Consider the following 19,848-nt stretch of genomic DNA (forward strand, 5'->3'; position numbering starts at 1 on the left):
TAAATGGAATCATGGTTTGGTAGCAATGAAGACTTTTTCCTCTTTTCTTTTTCTTTTCTTTCTTTTTGACAAAGAGACTCAATACATATCCTTGGCTGGCCTGGAACTCACTCTATAGATCAGGCAGGCCTCAGACTTGTGGCAGTCTGCCTTCCTCTGTTTCTCAAATGCTGGGCCACCACATTGAAGGCATTTTTAAAGTCAATGATGTGACTTAATTAAAGTAAATTAAGGAAATAAATCATCCTCAATAATAAATAATCTTTACTACTCAATAAAGCATCAATCTGTTTTTCCCTCGCTGAAACAAATGCAATTCTTTCTAGCATGTTAGTGCATCTTTTACGTTAGATTTTCTTATTGTTATTACTTGAAGCCTACAATAATCTTTGGGCTTTTCTTACATGAATCCTAAATGCTTAAAGTTTTTATCATGAGAATTTAAAAAACTTGATAAATTGTGATTTACTCAAGAACAATGTTTAGTTTCTAAATAAAAAAATTGACATTTATAGTTGTATACCATTATTCCTCAAGATGCCTCAGATAAATACTGGTACTTCTCAACCAATGGATTGCATGGCTTGGGACAGGCAGAAATTGTTATCCTGTTGCTATGTTTGCCAAATGAGGATACAGTTCCTAAGGACATCTTTAGACTGTTCATCACCATATACAAGGATGCTTTAAAAGGTATACTATTTTATTTTGAACTGCTGAGACTAGGGGATGGATTAAGTAGTTAAAGGCATTTATATTTCAGCTATGCTAACTGTACTAAAGATTTATTTTGTGAAGAAATTGATGGTTTCTACAAAGAGCTTAATCACCATTAATTTCCTTAAATCTAGAATTTTATGTGATTAAAGTCTCCACATAGACATGTGGAAATACTTTTGCCTCCTTGATTTTTTAATGTATCTATATACTTATTATCTGCACTAGATGTGGGGGATGATTTTTCTTATTGCCATGCACAAAGGAGAAAAACAAGACTAGAAGCATTTTCAAATTTTTGTTACGGTCCCCAACCCAATCTCCAGGAGTGGCTTGGCTCTGTGCACAGTGTGCACCAGATTCTTCTCCCCCACCCTCCTTTTTAATGTGTTTGTGGTGCCATGTGTGGAACCTAGGGCCAGAGAGCTGTATCCCAGTCCAAATAGAGGCTTCTTTACGAGTAGAAATACAAAAACAAAACAAATCAAAAGTATGTTGCGTTACTTAAGAAAATTTATATTGGGACATTCAGACTCAGAATGCTTTATCAAAATAATAATATAGCAACTTAAAATATTTTTATTAATAATATTATTTCCAGGAAAGTACATAGAAAACTTGGACAATCTGACCTTTACTGAGAGTTTTCTCAATAGCAAGGATCACGGAGGGTTCCTGTTTATTACACCTACCTTTCAGAAACTTGACGATCTCCCAGTACCAAGGAGTCCTTTTCTCTGTGGCATTCTCATCCAGAAACTCGAGATTCCTTGGGCAAAGGTTTTTCCTATGCGCTTAATGTTGAGATTGGGAGCAGAATACAAAGGTAAGTTTGAGAATAATAGATGTCATATCTTAAGATATACAGATGATAAAGCAATAAATTCAGGGAAATTATTTAAGTAATTTTTTTTTTTCTCGAGATAAGGTTTCTCTGTGTAGCTTTGGTGCCTTTCCTGGAACTCACTCTGTAGCCCAGGCTGGCCTCAAACTCACAGAGATCCACCTGCCTCTACCTCCCTCATGCTGGGATTAAAGGTGTGCACCACCACTGCCCAGCTCTAAGTAATTTTTACTAGATTAGTAGAACTGCTTTTGATTTGGTGGATTTTTAATTTCCAAGACAACCTGGTTGTATCAAGCTAGTGTGACAAAGTTGATGTATCATGAACTTTCAGGATGCTCATAAATTGTATAATTTACCTTAAAATTAAAATTTAAAATTTTTTTGAGATGAGGTCTCATGTAGCGGAGGCCACTTTCAGCCCTTAGACTTACTTGAAGCTGATAATGACCTTGAACTCCTGCTCCTCCTGCTCACTCCTCAAGTGCTGAAACTGTAGGAATGCACCACCATGCTTGGTTTTACTTTTCTATTTCAAAAGAAAACAGTGTTCTTTACATTATTACTTTTGTTAAAGTTTTCTTTTTTTTTGTTTTTGTTTTTTTTTGTTTTTCGAGACAGGGTTTCTCCGTGTAGCTTTGCGCCTTTCTTGGAACTCACTTGGTAGCCCAGGCCGGCCTCGAACTCACAGAGATCCGCCTGGCTCTGCCTCCTGAGTGCTGGGATTAAAGGCGTGTGCCACCCCCGCCCGGCTGTTAAAGTTTTCTTAAAACCATGTATTATTGAGTTCTGGTTTAGCTACGTATTGGACGAATGAGTGTGTGTTTGTGTCGGGCCCACAAATGAGTGTGTGTTTGTGTCCCCTCCCCTGCTCCTGTCCTCTTGCTGGTGTAGTTAGGGGTTGATGACTTTTAGAGACCGTGGGTTAGAGATGGTGGTTGCCATTTCCCTAAGTTTTACCTTCTTCACTTGATTTTTATATTCCTAATTGTTAGCTAATTATTCAAAAGTGCTATAGAATGTATCACCTAGATACATGCTGTGTGTGTATTTACATGCCTGCTTTTGACACAGCTGAAGAGTCTAACACTATTGTAATAGTCAGACTTGTGTGTGTGTGTGTGTGTGTGTGTGTATTTGTAATTTCAAAATTGTTTCTAATGTTAAACTTTAAACGTTCCTCTGCACCTTTATTCCTGGCTTTTTAAAGAAGTAATTTTTGTTAATCTGCAGCATATTGTATCTAACTATGATGTATGTGATTTAAATAATTTAGTAGGTATTATATTGGATACAGTTTAGTGCTGGGAAAAATAAAAGTTATTTCTGTTTTGTGAAAGCCCACAAAGGTTTCCTAGTGAGATCTGAGCTTGCTTTACCCAGCAGGGCTGCATTAGAGGACTGCTTGACCATGTGCATGATTACTAGGTGATTGGAAGAGCTAGGGGGAGGTCTTTTGCTCCTCCTCTTGGCATTCCTATAAATAGTCCTTTAGAAGAGATAGGAGGGGCTGATGGATAAGGATCCAGGCCCTCCTGAGGCAGTCCTGTGTTTTTCTCTTTCGCCTCTATCCTTTTATCTAAATATTTCTATTTCACCCTCCACAAGAGTACCCTGGGGGGAAAATGTGGGAGCTGCCCTCCCACACTATATCAGAATAGGCAGTTCTGAAAGAGAATTCATTTTATCCTCTGACAAACTATTAAATTCTGACTTTGAGCATAGGCATTCCTTATTATTTAAGATTTAAACCTTTGATTCTATTATGAAAAAATAACTTTAATCTCAGGTTTTGTGTATAATTCTAAGAATTGACAGCATTTTACTCTGAGCCACTGTTTAATTCATCCATCCCAATGTTTTGTTGCTGATAATAACATTGAATGCTGTCTTTATTCAAGATTATGGCAATATACTAACTAGTTGACCTTGACCACCAGTCATTATGGATTATATGATCTGTAGGTTTGGCCAGTAGTTTGGCCAGTAGCACCTAAAAATAAGACTGGTTTTCTTACAATGATGTTTAGAAGATGATGTAGTAACATGAAGAATTTCTCAAAAGGTCACAGCATTGAAACTGCAAAGCTGCGTAATAGTGATGGGAAGAGTCATCAATGGAGTTAACTAGCCTCAGCAGTGCTGTGTATGTGTTATATTCTACTAGACCTTAGATAGACTGACACTGAAGTTAATGGTACTCATGCCTGTTTAGATATGACTCAGATTTTTCAACAGAATATATATGTGGTAAATTTAATAACAAAAGTTAAAGTCCCAAGATTTAAGGTGAAAATAGCTTTCTCAGATCAGCAACTACCTGTTCAAACATCATTAATGATAAGACTGTAACACTGATAGCATGCCATTCTAAGCCATAGCCTGTTCAGTGTCTTAAATAAAATTACCTCTAACCATTTACAGGGATGTGCCTCACTGATGAAAAGATGAGGTAAAAACCCAGCATTTCTACCAATCACATCCTTTATAGTTTTCATGTCTTTTAACACTTTTAACACGTGTTTTTTCCAGTCTAGACCTTCCAAATAACCGAGGAGTTCTTTTTTAAAATTACAAAATGTATTTGTACTGGCAAGAACGTGCTGCTCCGACTCAAGGTTATAAAATAGGTAGTGCCAGATGTGCATTTTTCCTTAGAAGTTGAGGGAAGAGTGTTTGTATAGTGGATATCAGAAAGATTAGATGCTTATGTCAAAAATAGAGCGCTTAATGTCAAAAGTGCATCAGGTTTTTGTCATAGAAAAAGTCTACCCCTTTTTCCAGCTTCAGGGTCCTTCTGTATTGGTAGCAAGGCATCTTCTCTTTAGTTCTGTATTTATGGTGCACCCTAATGAGAGAGTAGACATTCGACAAGGCTCTTGTCATCATGACCTAAGGACTATAAAAATATATCACCATTTTTGAATTACCACAATTTAATATTGACTGTAAATATCTTTAAAGTCTCTAATTTGGAGGACTAGGGTTATAGTTCAGTGGTATAGTTCTGACCTAGTGTGTACAAAGCCCTGGATTCAGTCCCCAATACCACAGAAGGAAACATTAGAATGCCAAATTTTTTCTATTTCTCTTTAAATTAGAAAAAATTTATATGAGTCAAAGCAGGTATTGTAATTTTTCTCCATTGGAAATTTTATGAAAACAAAATAAAACATTAAATGCTTTGGAATCAGAAAAGTCTAGTTTCAAATATTTTTCCACAGTTAAGTGAACTCGTTGATCTTTGTCTCAGTTTTCTTATCTGTATGTAAGTGTAGATAGCCTTGTTGTAGATTTAAATAAGGCAGTCCGTGAAAGGTTACCAGTTAGTGTAGCACCTAGCAGAGGCATGGGCATCTTTATTTTTCTCTGATTACTGACTGAGTGGTATTTATATGTACTGTTTGTTTGAAATTAAAAATAAACTTAGGACTTTCTGTTATTGTCGATAGTAACCAATTATTCTTTTTTATGTGCAGCATATCCTGCTCCTCTAACAAGTGTCAGAGGCAGAAAACCTCTTTTTGGAGAAATAGGACACACTATTATGAACTTACTTGTTGTAAGTAACTGAACTATTGTGTTGTTTGAAATCCTGTTTCTTTAAACTTTTATTTAGTGTATTTCACCTCATTTTATTGTCCATTTTAATTTGAAGTATTTGGTGTTTGAAGACTCATTTATAATAAATCCTAAACCACTTAACATAAGTGAGCTCTGCTTCATTTTAGAATACAGTGTCTCCTAATTTATATGTCCTGATTCTGACTGCCCTTTGCTTAGCTCTGCTGTTGTTCTTATGTACTAGGGTAATGGGAGACTTCTTCACAAACCTCGGAAATTGACAAAGCCTTAGTCAAAGTGTTAGTAATGTAAACCAGCTTTGTGATTTTGAACAAATTATGACCTCGGTGTCTTCATTTGTAGTAGGAAAGCCTAGATAGCGTGATATCTGAGGCTCCTTTCTACCTATAACTGTCATTTTTATTTACTTGTTAGTATATGAAAATATTTAGTAAACCTACTTTCAATTCCCCATCTACAGCTAGCTTGAAGGCTCTCAGTTTCTGTTACTTTTTCAAAATACAGTAGATAACCCTTGTAAAGAGAATGGTTTACTGTTGCTGTGACTTCAGAAGATTTAGTCCAGGGTCACTTGACTGTTGTTTTAAGCATGTGGCAGCATCATGAGGGAGTACTTGGTGGAGGAAGCCACTCATCTTATAGTGCCTGGGAAGTAAAGGAAGAAACTGGAAGGGGCTTAAATCCTACCACTCTCTACAAAGGCATGCCTCTAACATCCTACTGTTCTCTACAAAGGCATGCCTCTAACATCCTACTGTTCCCTACAAAGGCATGCCTCTAGAATCCTACTGTTCTCTACAAAGGCGTGCCTCTAAAATCCCACTGTTCTCTACAAAGGCATGCCTCTAAAATCCTACTGTTCTCTACAAAGGCATGCCTCTAACATCCTACTGTTCTCTACAAAGGCATGCCTCTAAAACCCTACTGTTCCCTACAAAGGCATGCCTCTAGAATCATACTGTTCTCTACAAAGGCGTGCCTCTAAAATCCTACTGTTCTCTACAAAGGCATGCCTCTAAAACCCTACTGTTCCCTACAAAGGCATGCCTCTAGAATCCTACTGTTCTCTACAAAGGCGTGCCTCTAACATCACTGTTCTCTACAAAGGCATGCCTCTAGAATCCTACTGTTCTCTACAAAGGCATGCCTCTAAAATCCTACTGTTCTCTACAAAGGCATGCCTCTAAAATCCTACTGTTCTCTACAAAGGCATGCCTCTAAAATCCTACTGTTCTCTACAAAGGCATGCCTCTAAAATCCTACTGTTCTCTACAAAGGCATGCCTCTAAAATCCTACTGTTCTCTACAAAGGCATGCCTCTGGAATCCTACCACTCTCTACAAAGGCATGCCTCTAGAATCCTAGAATCCTAGCTCCTCCTCCCCTCCCAGTAGCACCATGAGCTGTGAAAAAGCCTTTAACATATGAGTCTTTGGGCACACTTATGAAAATAACTTTGCTGTTTGGGGAGAGTTGTAAAAGGAAAGGAGAGCAGTCTCCAAACACCATAGACATCTTTCTGACAATATTCTTTGTTACTTTTGGGTAGTAGTTGGGAGGATTAGTTTATGGGTTTGTTTGTTTTTTTTTTTCTTTTTTCTTTTATATGGGTGTTTTGTTTTTCTAGTTCGGGCTGTTTCTGGATAGCATTTTGATAGGACTGTGTCAGAAGGCTTACACTCCAGGTACTGATGGAAATGTTTCATGGATGGGTAAATAAATGTTGATGGAACTGTGATCATTTTATGTAGGATCTTCGAAATTACCAGTATACGTTGCATAACATCGATCAGCTGTTGATTCATATGGAAATGGGAAAAAGCTGTATAAAAATACCTCGGAAAAAGTACAGTGATGTAAGTGTACTTGCTCTATCCAGATCTAAAGACAGTTGAACAGAGGAGTTCCTGAGCCTGGATTTTGTTGTTGTTGTTTCGAATGAAGATATATATTTTATAATGACAACATGTTTTAAATTTTTAGAATTGGTTTGTTAATAGAGAATTTGTTTGATCCAGTTTTTTCAACCTTTTTCTTTATTATCTATTAATTGAGATTTTATTTTCCTCATTTTTTTGTCACATTACCGATGAAGTTGATCAATAATACAACTTCTAGACTAGACATAAAAGTTGAAAATGTATTTTAACAAATGTGGTGTTTTTTTTCTCAGGTAATGAAGGTAATAAACTCTTCTAATGAGCATGTCATCAGCATTGGAGCTAGTTTTAGTACAGAAGCAGATTCTCATCTGGTATGTGTACAAAGTGATGGAGTTTATCAAACTCAGGCCAATAGTGCCACTGGCCAGCCAAGAAAAGGTAATTTATGAAGCCCCACTTAAGAGATCCCTCCAAAAAGAAATCGATACCTTAACCTATTTCCTGAATTAATGAAGGAGTGGTATGCTTAACATTGCAGCTTTATAAATAATAATTGAAAAAATGGCTTATCTTTTGTGTTTTGATTTCTGGCTGCATTAGAGGTAAAGATTTGGAAGTCTGTTCTTTAGTAGGTCCCATGGTGTGAGGTCTTCTTTTCTACAGTTTCTCATTTGTTCAGTCTCGGCTCAGCTCCTGTTGTTTGGGAGGACACAAGGTAGATGGGGGTGAGACATGATCCTCAGCTCTGGCTGCTGCTATTCCCAGACTTGCAGTGAAAAGCTGACAAACTGAAAGTTAGTGGTTCATAAGATTAACACATTGTCACAGGATAGCATTCATAGCTTGATGCTCTCACTGCTAATAATGTTTTTCTTTCAGTTGTAAAGATGATGTTCTGAAAAGCAGTGAAAAAGTAGGGGCTGGAGGGATGGCTCAGCAGTTAAGAATGTGCAGTGCTCTTGCAGAGGACTGAGTTGGGTTCTCAGCGCCCACATGCTCACAACCACCTATAACTACAACTCCAGGGGATCTGATGCCCTCTTTTGGCCTCTGTGGGCAACTGCGTTCATGTGTATATATGCCCCCCCCATATACCTAATTAAATATAAAAATAAACCTTTTAGGGCTGGAGAGAGACCTCATCAGTTAAGAGCATGTACTGCTCTTGCAGAGGACCCAGTTTGGTTCCCAGTACCCATGTCAGGCACTTATAACTGCCTGTAACTCCAGCTTCAGGGTATCTGATGCCCTCATCTGGACTGTGAGGGTACCTGTATCACATATACAACACACACACACACACACACACACACACACACACACACACACAGCACAAAATAAGGCCATTGTTGACATTTTACTGTATTTTTTGTTTCCTTTTTTTTTTTTTTCTTTTTTGAGACAGGGTTTCTTTGTGTAGTCCTGGAACCTGCTCAGTAGACCAGGCTGGCCTCAAACTCAGAGATCTGCCTGCCTCTGCCTCCCAAGTGCTGAGATTAAAGGTGTGCACCACCACCACCCAGCTATTTTTTTGTTTCTTAATACATGGGTTGAATAGATAGTTTTATACTTTTCTACTTTGCTTTTTTATTTACCATTAACTGACATTTTTGTCATTAAAATGTAAGAACTGTGTATGTATGTGTGTGTGTGTGTGTGTGTGTGTGTGTGTGTGTGTGTATGGAAGTCAGAGATTGATATAGATGTTTTCAACTCTTGTTACCTTAGTTTCCTAGCTAGGGTTTCACTGAGCCTGAGCTTCCAGTTCACTTAGATTTCCTTGTAGTAGTAGTTTCTCATCAGCCTACAGCCTCCCTTCCATCTTGAACCTCCTGTTTCCTCTCCATGTGTCCTGGCATCCCTTGTGTGCCTAGATTCCTCCTTCTTTTCCTTTCTCTCCCTGCAAATCCTGCCTTTACATCCTGCCTAGCAAATTGTCCGTTCAGCTTTTTATTACACTAGTCACAGCAATATACAGTGTACAACTATACCACAACATTTCCTCCTTTTGGTCTAAATAAAAAGGAAAGGTTTTAACTTTTAACATAGTAAAATAGTAAGAACAAGAATTATCACCATGTTCAGTCATTTACATTTGGCAAATTTGGAGAAAGTACTTTATTATCTATTCTATCTTAGTGAGTCCAAAGTTTTATACCTAAACCATTTTCTGTTATAACTTGTATTTTCATCCTAAAAAGCATATTTTTAGACCTTAAAATATCTTCTTAGATAAACAACTTAACTTTTTATGTTTCTTAACCTTACAAACTTCACATCACTTATGCATGTTTCTTTTTTGAATTTAGTATCAAGGAAAACTGTAACTATAACTATCTAGTCTTAACTCCATTGAAGACCCAAGAAGGATATAATATTACCTGATTGATCAGGAAGAACAGAGAAAGCAACTTCTAAAACTACAGAAATAACAGAGACAGCTGGCTGCCTGGACAGTCACCCAAGGTTCCTCTGTAACGTTGGGGCAACCATCCTTGGCCTACAGGCCTAGAATATATGATAGACTTTTATGTGAAGCAGGAATTTTGAAGGACTATCCTACTTTGTCTTGACAAAGTTTGGTACTTGCTTTCTTTTGTATTCTGATTGTCCAGTTTGGACAACATACTGTCAGCAGTTGAGGCAAGGGTAGTTTCTTACCCAGTGGCTAACTTTGCCATAATGAAAGCAAACTCCATATGGAGGTTCTTTGATGCCCATCATCCTTTTTGAAGTAGATTGGTACTGCCAGGAGCAGATGTGTCTGTCTAACTGTCATGAAAAGCCTTATGTTATTAAAACATTTTAAATGTCATATTTTGTAGGTCTTTGAAGTATTTGAAGACCATCTATTTAAAATATATCTGTTTGACCTCGAAAATACAACTAACATGACTACAAGTTTGATTGTTACATATGACTAACTACTAACCTGCACTTCTTAATTATCTTAAACAGTTTGTAATAATATCCTTTAAGGACTAGAACTTTACATTATATTTTTAAATGAGCTATATAGGTGCAATACCTTAAACAAGAGTAGAAACATATAACAAAAATAACCTTAAATTTGTATCAGTATGCAAAAATCCATACCAATGTAAAATATTTAAGACTAGTAGTTGCTTTTTTAGTTTAAAAGTAGATTTAGCAGGTGGATCTCTGTGAGTTTGAGGCCAGCCTGGGCTGCAGAGTGAGTTCCAGGAAAGGCTCCAAAGCTATACAGAAAAATCCTGTCTCAAAAAAAAAAAAAAAAAAGAAAGTAGATTCAATAATCTACCCTTATATTCTATCATTCTTATATCCCTCTTTTTCTTTTTACAATGAGATCTCTGAATCTAACCTCTTTTACTTAGTTTTTTTTTTCCTGCCCATGACCAGTAACAACTTGAAACCAACCCCCCTAAACGATGACAAACATCCATAACCCACTGAATGTCTAAAAACTACCCACCCCACCTCTTGGGAATGTGGGCTTCATGTTCTCCAGACTGCGTCTTGTTGTTTGGGGGTGACAACATCTTTAGGGGACCCTAAGAAAATTGGGATAATTGTCATGTCCTGGGAGAGCTAGCCATTTTATTTTTTTGTTTAGTCTTTGTGATGGGAAAGTGTAGAGCTCATCTGAAGTCTTGGCTGGAGTAGTCTGTGAGGCTGGACCATCTCAGCTAGCAGCTTTGAAATTGTTCTGAATGCAGAATTTTTAAGAAACTGCAAGAGAGGCTGGATGACTTGGGCTAATTTATTGGTGTCTGTTGCTTTTTTTCTGAAAACACACAAACTTTTAAAGGTGTATATATATCTACACAAGTATGGGATATTCAGTGTACACAAGTCAGCTGAAGGTGATGTTTTGGTTTTATATTTGAGCAGGTAAAAGGCATCTGTCAACTTTATAAGTCCATCTGGACTGCATAATCAAACTGTAATATAAATATCTATGCCGTATAAAAGGATGGCATGTAATAAGTCATGAGGACTCTAGCCAACAAGATTTATCCTATCTCATCTAGTCTCAGAGATGTTCCCATGCAGATGGATCAGCATACATGTTACCTGTCTTGTAGTCTTTTCTGTCTTTCTCCCTCATGTCCATAGCCAAGATCCTCAGGAGGTCTCCCATGGGCAAATCTGATCTCTATTAACTTTGAAGGAATCCATAGATTTTCATTTCCTCTAGAAATAAAAGCACAACCTATCCCCCAACATAACACATTTTTTTTTACTTCCATTCTGAAGTCAAGACATCTCTAAAGTATATGGGCTGATTTAATTTAGCAGTCACTTTCATAATCCAGTGTCTCTCAGCAGATGCCATTCTGTTGTTCATTAGCATTTAAAAATTTTAAAATTAACAAAGCACCACAAAAGCCAAACTCCCTATATTATAATATTTTCATCTTTTTTATATTACTTTACTCTCTTTAAAGACTTTACTATTATTTTATGACCATCTATACCCATCTTTTTTCGTCAGCACCTAAGCACCTTATAAAGTATATTGTACCTTTTTAGATTTTTTTAAATCTGGACTTGGCTTTCTCCATTTCTGCAGCCATTCTCTGAGCCAAGCCTTAGAGGACCAGTCTTTCTGCAGCATGGCTCCCTTACTTAGATCACACTGACTGATGGTTCAAGCCTACAGGCAGCAGCTAGGAGCTGCTCCTCTGTAAGCCTTGAGCATAGGCCTGCTTAAGAGACTGTGGGACTAGGAAGTCACGTCCAGCACTTTTCTTAGCTTTCTCAGGCCCTATGTTTGGATATTCAAGCCTCATGTTGGTCACCATATATAGTATAAATTTCTTATACCTCCTGTTTCCTCTCCATGTCTCCTGGGATCTCTTGTATGGATAGATTCCTCCTCTTCTCTCCGGAAATCCTGCCTATACCTCCTGCCTAGCTAGCTGTTGGCCAGTCAGTTTTTTATTGCACCAATCACAGCAATGCACCTTCACACAGTGTACAAATGTCCCACACTTACTGACTAGCAAGCCCCCAGGATTCTCCTTTCTCCACCTCCTGAGTGCTGGGATTACAGTTTCGGCCACCACATTCCATCTTTTACCTGAAGGCTGGGAACCTGAACTCAGGTTCCCCTTCCTGTATAGCAAGGACTTCAGTGACTAAACCATCTTCATGGCCCTAAAATTAGGGAGTTTTAAGTATTTATGTGTTAATAGGGACATATATATGTGGTAAGATTCAGACTATTTGCATTTATATTGTGGTAGAAAAGGTATTCTCTTAACCATTTAGCCATCCTCTTACAGAGCAACAAACCAGTTTACTTTCTTATATATCTCTCCAGAGACTTGTGTATAATGTATATATTCAAGCAAGTTCATGCACTCTAGCATACACTCAAGACATGTCTTTCTCCCACTTTTTCAGATAACTTGTAGAACATTTCATTGTGCAGCTTGCTTTGTTGTTTTTAACCCTTTTTGGAGATTACTCTATGTCAGTAAAGAGCTCTGATGTCTCTAACTTCCCATTTGTAAGTGTCTGTCATTTAATTGTCTCTGACTGTCATTAGTGACTATCGTTCCTCAGTTACTTATACAAATGCTGTTAGGAATAACCTTATGTGCATACTTTTATTGTTTCTAGAGGTGAAATTAGTGTCCAAGGTTATATTTGTTTTTTCCTTTCTCTACTTCTTATTTGTATATGGTGTTGATGTTTATATGCATGCATGTTGTTGCATGTCTTTAGGTGCACATGTATAAGTGTGCATGTGGAGACTGGAGTTTGATTTTGGGATCATTTTCCATTGCTCTTCCACTGTATTCACTGAGGTAGGGTCTCTCAGTAGAACTCAGAGCTTGTTGATACGGCTAGTCTTGCTAGCCAGCTGGTCTGAGGAGTCAATCTCTTCATGCCTTCAACAGCTGGAATTCAGGCAGGCTACCACACTCACCCAGGATTTATGTGGGTTCTAGAGATCTTAACACTGGTCCTGATGCTTGTATAGGAAAGCACTTTTAACCGTTCTCCCCAGCCCCTAAGATACATTCATTTTTAACTTTAATTGTCAGGTGAGGACTCCACAGAGACTTACACATTTTGTGTTCACCTGCAGTAAATTTGATTTATGACACCCTCATTAACAAAAGCGTCAACATTTTAAATAATACACTAGTTTTATCACTAGATATAAACACTATTTTATACAATATTTTAATCTTTTTTATTGTATTTCTAATGTATTATAAGCATAAAATTTATCGACTACTTAAAATGTACAAGCTTGCCATTTTGAGTAATAAATATAAGATGAACAGATTAAAATATAACTTATTATTCATTATCAGTGACAGGAGCGAGTTTCGTGGTATTCAACGGTGCTCTGAAAACATCTTCAGGATTTCTTGCAAAGTCCAGCATAGTTGAAGGTAAGACCTTCATCTTTGATTGTTTTAATGTAAAGTTATTTTTCCTTTACCTTTGAGAAATATATTTGTCAAGTGTGGTGGCACCTAAGAGGCAGAGTGGGTGGATTTCTGTGAGTTAGAGGCCATCCTGGGCTACATAGTGAGATCTTGCCTCAAAAACCAAATCAAACCAAAACTAGCCAACCAACCAAAGAATATATTTGATGCTTACAAAAGAACATGTAAGTTGTTAAGAACAGTCAGTACCACAGACCTCTGAAATAATCTCCCAGCCAAGAGCTAGAGCATGACAGCATTGGGTCCATGTAGACTTCCTCCTCCTCCTCTCCTCAAGAGCTAGCTGCTAGACTGACTGCTGTGTGGATTATTTTCTTACCTGAGTATATTTACAGAATACATTACTTAGTTATGCCTACTAAGAATGAGTTACACATATATATATATGTATATATATACACACACACGTTTATGTTTCTGGTTTATGCATATTCTGCAGCTGTAATGTGTTCAACTTCAGTGCTATTAAATATTTTGTAAATATGTGATAATTTGTTCATCTGACCATGAATGTCTAGATTGTTTCTTGTTTCTATTATTACAAACAGAAGTGCTAATATATATCCAAGATTGGAATTCCTGAGTCAGTTAGATTGGTAAATGTTCAGTTTCCCAGAGTATTTTCAAATTGTTTTGCAAAGTGAGTGTACCAATCCTTATTACCATGTGGCTGTTGAGTTTCTCAGTAGTGTACATACTCTCCAGACATGGTATTCTTAGTCTACTTAACTTGTTAATCTTTCAGAAGTTTCTGAATACGGTCATTATTATAAGCATATTTCTTATTTATTAGCAAGTAGAATGTCTTATTTCATACTTAAAGAACACATGTTATTTGTGAGATGCTCATTTACAACTGTTGCCTATTTTCTATTGGTTGTTGTTTTTTTTTTAACTGTTTTGTAGTTTGTATGTGATATTTTGTAGATTCCCCCTCCTTCATGTTTAACAGGTAATAATTGTTCATATTTGTGTAGAGGATATTTTGATAATTTGGATCATATATAGAATGTATAGTGGTCAAATCAGGGTAATTACCATTTTCATCTATTTAAACTGTTGTTATTTCTTTGTGTTGACAGACTTCAGATTCCTCTGCAAGTTCTTTATAAAGTGTAAATTTTGAATTTTAGTTGCTTTTCTGAAGGTGCAGCATTCTTGATATGTAGCTGTATTATGATAACCATCATCCAGTCTCTTCCTGTCCTATTTCTACCTCCCTAACTTGCAGGAGCCACCATCTTATACTTTGTATGAAAGTATCTCTGTTATTGTAGTGTCTGTACATACATGGTATCTATGTATGGCTGAAACAAAGTGAAGTTTGCTTTCTGTGGTGTGCCCTTAGTCTGCTGTCCGGCCTCCAGTTCCGTCCCCGTTGCTGTAAATGACAGGATTTCATTTGGCTGAATTATTAATATCCCAGTGTGTCTTTATACCATGGTTTTTATTCATTCCTTTGATAAATATTGATAAATACTTTGGTTGATTTAATATTGTGGCTGTTAAGACTAGTGCTACACAGGGAGAAATAGCCAAACGAATGGAAACACATGAACTATGAACCAATGGCTGAGGGGCCCCCAACTGGATCAGGCCCTCTGAGTGGGTGAGACAGTTGATTGGCCTGATCTGTTTGGGAGGCATCCAGGCAGTGGGACTGGGTCCTGTGCTCATTGCATGAGTCGGCTGTTTGAAACCTGGGGCCTATGCAGGGTCCCTTGGCTCAGCCTGGGAGGAGGGGACTGGACCTACCTGGACTGAGTCTACCAGGTTGATCTCAGTCTGTGGGGAAGGCTTTGCCCTGGAGGAGGTGGGAATGGGGGGTGGGCTAGGGGGAAGGTGAGGGGAGCGGGAGGGGGGAGAACAAGGGAATCCGTGGCTGATATGTAGAACTGAATTGTATTGCAAAATAAAAATAAAAAAATTAAAAAAAAACAGTGCTACAATAAGAGGATATGGAAGTATCTTTTTTTCCCCTCTGTTTTTATTGTTTCTTTTGGTGGGGAACATCAGAGGGTATTCAGATATAGAGTCTTGCTATTTTAGTCTAGCTTGGGTTCACTGTGTAGCTCTGGCTGAGCTCAAATTCTCAACCCTCCTGCCTGTGCCTCCTGAGTGCTAGGGTTAGACCTTAGCCATCATGCCTAGCTTATCTCGGATGAATTATTTCATTTCATTTGAGGCACCCCCATTAGGTGAGTAGTTGGATCATAAGGTGTTGTAACTTGGCTTGTTGAGGAACTCCTGTACTGTTTTCCGCAATGACTGTACTAATGCTTACTTACAGTCCTGTCAGCAGGGTATAAGGCTCTCCGTTTCTCTGGTTAGGAATGTAGCTCAGGACTAGAGCACTGGCTTGCCGTGTGCTGAAGCCCTGGCTAGTTCCTAGGACCACAAAATAAATGAGTAAGTGAATGACTAAATAGAATAAATACGTAAGTAAATGGACAAGTTCCCACTTCTCTACTTCCTTAATATCATTCATTTTACTATATAGTGAAGACTTATTTATTTTTATTTTATATGTATTGGTGTTTTGCTTGCATGCATGTCTGTCCACCACAGGCACATAGTGTCCATGGAGGCCAGGAGAGGGATTAGGATACTCTGGAGCTGTAGTTACAGGGGTTTGTGAACAGCCATGTGGGTGCTGAGATTTGAAACTGGGTCCTCTGGAAGAGCATTCAGTGCTCTGACTGTCTCTCTGGTCCCAAGAGCATTTGTTTTATTTTTTGTGTTTTTTTTTAATTATAACCATTCTGACTGGAATGAGAAAATATGGTGGTTTTGATTTGCATTTCACTGTGATGCTTAATATTTTTTCCCAACTATTTCTTGGACATGTAAAATTTCTTTGAAGAAATGTCTTCAGATCATTGTGAATTTACTAGCCAGATTTTGATTTTGTGAGACAAAGCCTCTGTAGTCCAGGCTAGCCTCAAAGTTATTATTCCCCCTCCCATCCGCCTCCAGAGTTCTGGGACTAAGTGCCCCCCCTAACCAGGAGCTGGATTGGTTGTTGTTCCCATTAGCTCCTAGTCAGAAAACATTTGATTTACCAATGTTTTCTCCTGATCTTCATGTTTCAGTCTGCATTCTTCTTTCCTTTGTTGTACAGGAGAGGCTTCATTTGATGTACATTTTGTTATTTATGCTTTGGGTTCATCTTTTTACATTTATTTTCTTTTTCTGCCCCTTGAGTACTAGGATTACGGGCATGACCCCCACACCCAGCTGTGCTTTCATTTCTTATAAGAAATACAAAGAGAGAGAGAGAAAGATCTATCTATGCATAAGGTTTAAATAATTTCCCCTGTGTTTATTCCAGTAGATTCATATTTTCAGGCTTGCATTTGGCCTTTGGTTCATTTTGAGGAGATTTTGTACATGGCGAGAGTCAGGGCGTAGTGTTCAGTCTCCTTGTGCTGAGTGGATCATCATTCGATAGCACCAGTTATTGCAACTTTGTTGAAAATTAAGTGGCTTAAATGGCTGGATTTATTTTTAGGTTTTCTATTCTGCTCTGTTGAGTGGTGTGTGTGTGTGTGTGTGTGTGTGTGTGTGTGTGTGTGTGTGGTGGTTAATGTTCATATTGAGTGATTTTTTTTTTTTTAAGCTATTCTGTGTCTTTTGTGCTTTCCTGAGAGTTTTAAGGTTGGGAATTTGTTTCCCTTTGAGATGAAGGCCCTTGATATTTAGATGGAAATTATTTTGAGTATGCAATTGTTCTGGATAGCATCAATGTTTTGACCATATCAGTCCTTCTAATTTGTGAACATGGCCGTGTCTCCATTTCCTGTGTCTTTATGTCTTTCATTGGCGTTTTGTCGTTATCACTGTAGAAGTCATCTGGTTTCTCTGTTAAATTTATTCCTTTTTGTTGTTATGAGAGATTGCTGTCTTGATTTCTTTGTAAGCATGTTTGTGTGTGTGTGTGTGTGTGTGTGTATGTAACATATAGATATACATATATATGTATATACATATGTGTGCTCCTTGTTTTGTATCTTGATTTTGTATTCAGTTTTTCCTGATTTTTGCCAGACTCATACAAACTGTAACAGGAACAATTTGACTCCCTCTTCCCTGTGTGATGCCCCTTCTTGTTCCCCCGACGTAGTGTCTGGGTGACTACAGTGGTGTGTAGAGTAGTGAAAGGGGGCATCCTTGTTTTTCCTTCATCTTAAAGGAAACAGGCTCCACTTTTCCCCTTTCAGTGTGATGCTACCATGGGTTTGCCCTATATTGCCTTTTTTGTTTTAAGGCATGTTCCTTCTAAACCTAATTTATTGAGGTTTTTTTGTTTTCATGAACGGATGTTGAATTTTATCCAGTGTTTTCTTCTGCAAGATGATTGATGGATGGTTTTTGTCCTTTAGTTGATGTAATATTTATTGATTTGCATATGTCAAGTCATCTTTGTATCCTAGAATAAACCCTACTTAACCATGATGCATGATGTTTTTGTTGTCCTATTAGTAAGAAGCATAACTTACTGTCTTGGCATAACCTCAAACATAATTCTTAATTGTATGAAATAATTTTATTTTCCTAGTGAAAAACAAACATTTAAATGATTAACAGAGGATATTTAAAACTTGTATCTTGCACCAAACATATTTTAATAGTAAATTCTGCTACTTGGCACACATACTGAAATTTGGCACACTCAGTATGAAGTATGACTTTGATTTCTAGACGGCTTAATGGTACAAATAACTCCAGAGACCATGGACAGCTTACGGCTGGCTTTACGAGAGCAAAAGGACTTTAAGATTCCTTGTGGGAAAGTGGATGCCGTAGACCTGAGAGAGTATGTGGACATCTGTTGGGTGGATTCAGAAGAAAAGAAGAATAAAGGGTAGGAGTTTCTTGTTCTAAAATGTAATTGATTTGATGGAGGGTGGGGTGGTAAAAACATCCTTTTAATACCATGAAATATTTTTTAATGAATACAGAATTAGGCATTAATTTAAATGTTTCTATTCCAACTAATACAGTATTTTTCTCAAACATGTAAGTAACCAGATTCATAAGTTTTCTTGGGCAGGAAGCTATAATGAATAGTCACATTGGGGAGGGGCTGATATTAAAACATCAGTTAGTTTTCTGCCAGGGCTAAGAAAAGGCAGAATGCCTTTCCTGATATATGGTACACATTTTTGCCAAGTTAATAAGGGTTTCCTTTTGATTATTGACTTCTGTGAATTCCCTGTTAGTGTAAGCTAGACTTGACGATGTCTGTGTTAGAGGCCTTCTTGGTTACCATGGCTAGTCGATATTCTCAGTTGTCCACACTCTCTTATTTCTGGAGATGGGTAAGGGGTCTAGGACAAAGAAGAAGGAAAGGATTCCAAAATAGTCTTGCCATGTACCCCAGGCTGGACTTGAACTCAGTATGTAGTGTAGGATGGTCTTAAACTTGAACTCTTCCTGCTTGGGCCTCCTGAGTGCTAGGGCTAAAACCTGTGGTGCTGGGGATCAGTCTCAGAGCTGTCTGTCCAATGAGTTACATCCCAACCCCAGAAAACAGTGTTTAATGTGTGAGATACTTTTCTGTTAAGAAACTAAAGTATTTTAGACCTGGGTCTGAATTGGACATATTAAAAAGGAGATATAATTACTAAATACAAATAATTGTACAATCAAGGAATCATGATAAATGATTATTTATATACAATTGAGATATTTTTTGCTGCTTTAAATGTAAAACTTTGATTTTCTCATCTCATTTTCCAAATTCAGTAATTAATTTCATAGAAAGCACTGTAATATTAATTGTATTCTACTTTATTATGCAGTGTTATCAGTTCAGTAGACGGAATATCATTAGAAGGATTTCCAAGTGAGAAAATAAAACTGGAAGCAGATTTTGAAACTGAAGAGAAGACTGTGAGATGCACAGAGGTATGGAGAAAGGTCTCTTTCCTTCACATGCTATGTTTGGATAGTCTGGGTGTGAGAGTGTGCCTGGGTATGTGTGTGCGTGTGTGTGTATATGTTTTATTTGGAAATACTGCATACTCAGTCTGTGAATATTTAGATACAGTTTATTATACATTCCACTCTCCACACTGAAAGAGATTCCCATCCAGAATCTCTCACACCCAAATTTGAATTTGCATAGACTTATTTTAAGCCCCCATCTTGGTAGTACTTCCTAACAGCTAATAGTTACACTTTATACTGTTATTTGCTAGATTATTTTTGTTACAATAAAAGATTTTATTGACATCCGCTTATAATTGACACTCATGTGAAAACGATTTTTGCACATTCAGCGTTTTATAAGATCAGAGACTGAAGCTCCAGAAGCACAGCCTCCTCCCAGCCTGGCGGTCCACGTCCTCAGGGCACCCTCGGT

General features: G+C 37.6%; 1 protein-coding gene across 2 annotated transcripts in view; it reads left to right on the forward strand.

The window, feature by feature from the left end:
* Positions 1-19,848, forward strand: part of Zfyve16 (zinc finger FYVE-type containing 16) — a 52,008-nt gene that overhangs the window by 24,366 nt on the left and 7,794 nt on the right. For both annotated transcript variants that reach the window (XM_059276392.1, XM_059276393.1), the window contains 8 exons: positions 538-693; positions 1,319-1,543; positions 5,041-5,123; positions 6,898-7,002; positions 7,320-7,467; positions 13,344-13,424; positions 18,183-18,345; positions 19,286-19,391. In XM_059276392.1, coding sequence (XP_059132375.1) covers positions 538-693; positions 1,319-1,543; positions 5,041-5,123; positions 6,898-7,002; positions 7,320-7,467; positions 13,344-13,424; positions 18,183-18,345; positions 19,286-19,391 — 1,067 coding nt within the window. The remainder of the gene's footprint in view (positions 1-537; positions 694-1,318; positions 1,544-5,040; positions 5,124-6,897; positions 7,003-7,319; positions 7,468-13,343; positions 13,425-18,182; positions 18,346-19,285; positions 19,392-19,848) is intronic.

The sequence above is a fragment of the Peromyscus eremicus genome, chromosome 11 (assembly GCF_949786415.1).
Source record: "Peromyscus eremicus chromosome 11, PerEre_H2_v1, whole genome shotgun sequence".
Lineage (NCBI taxonomy): Eukaryota > Metazoa > Chordata > Mammalia > Rodentia > Cricetidae > Peromyscus > Peromyscus eremicus.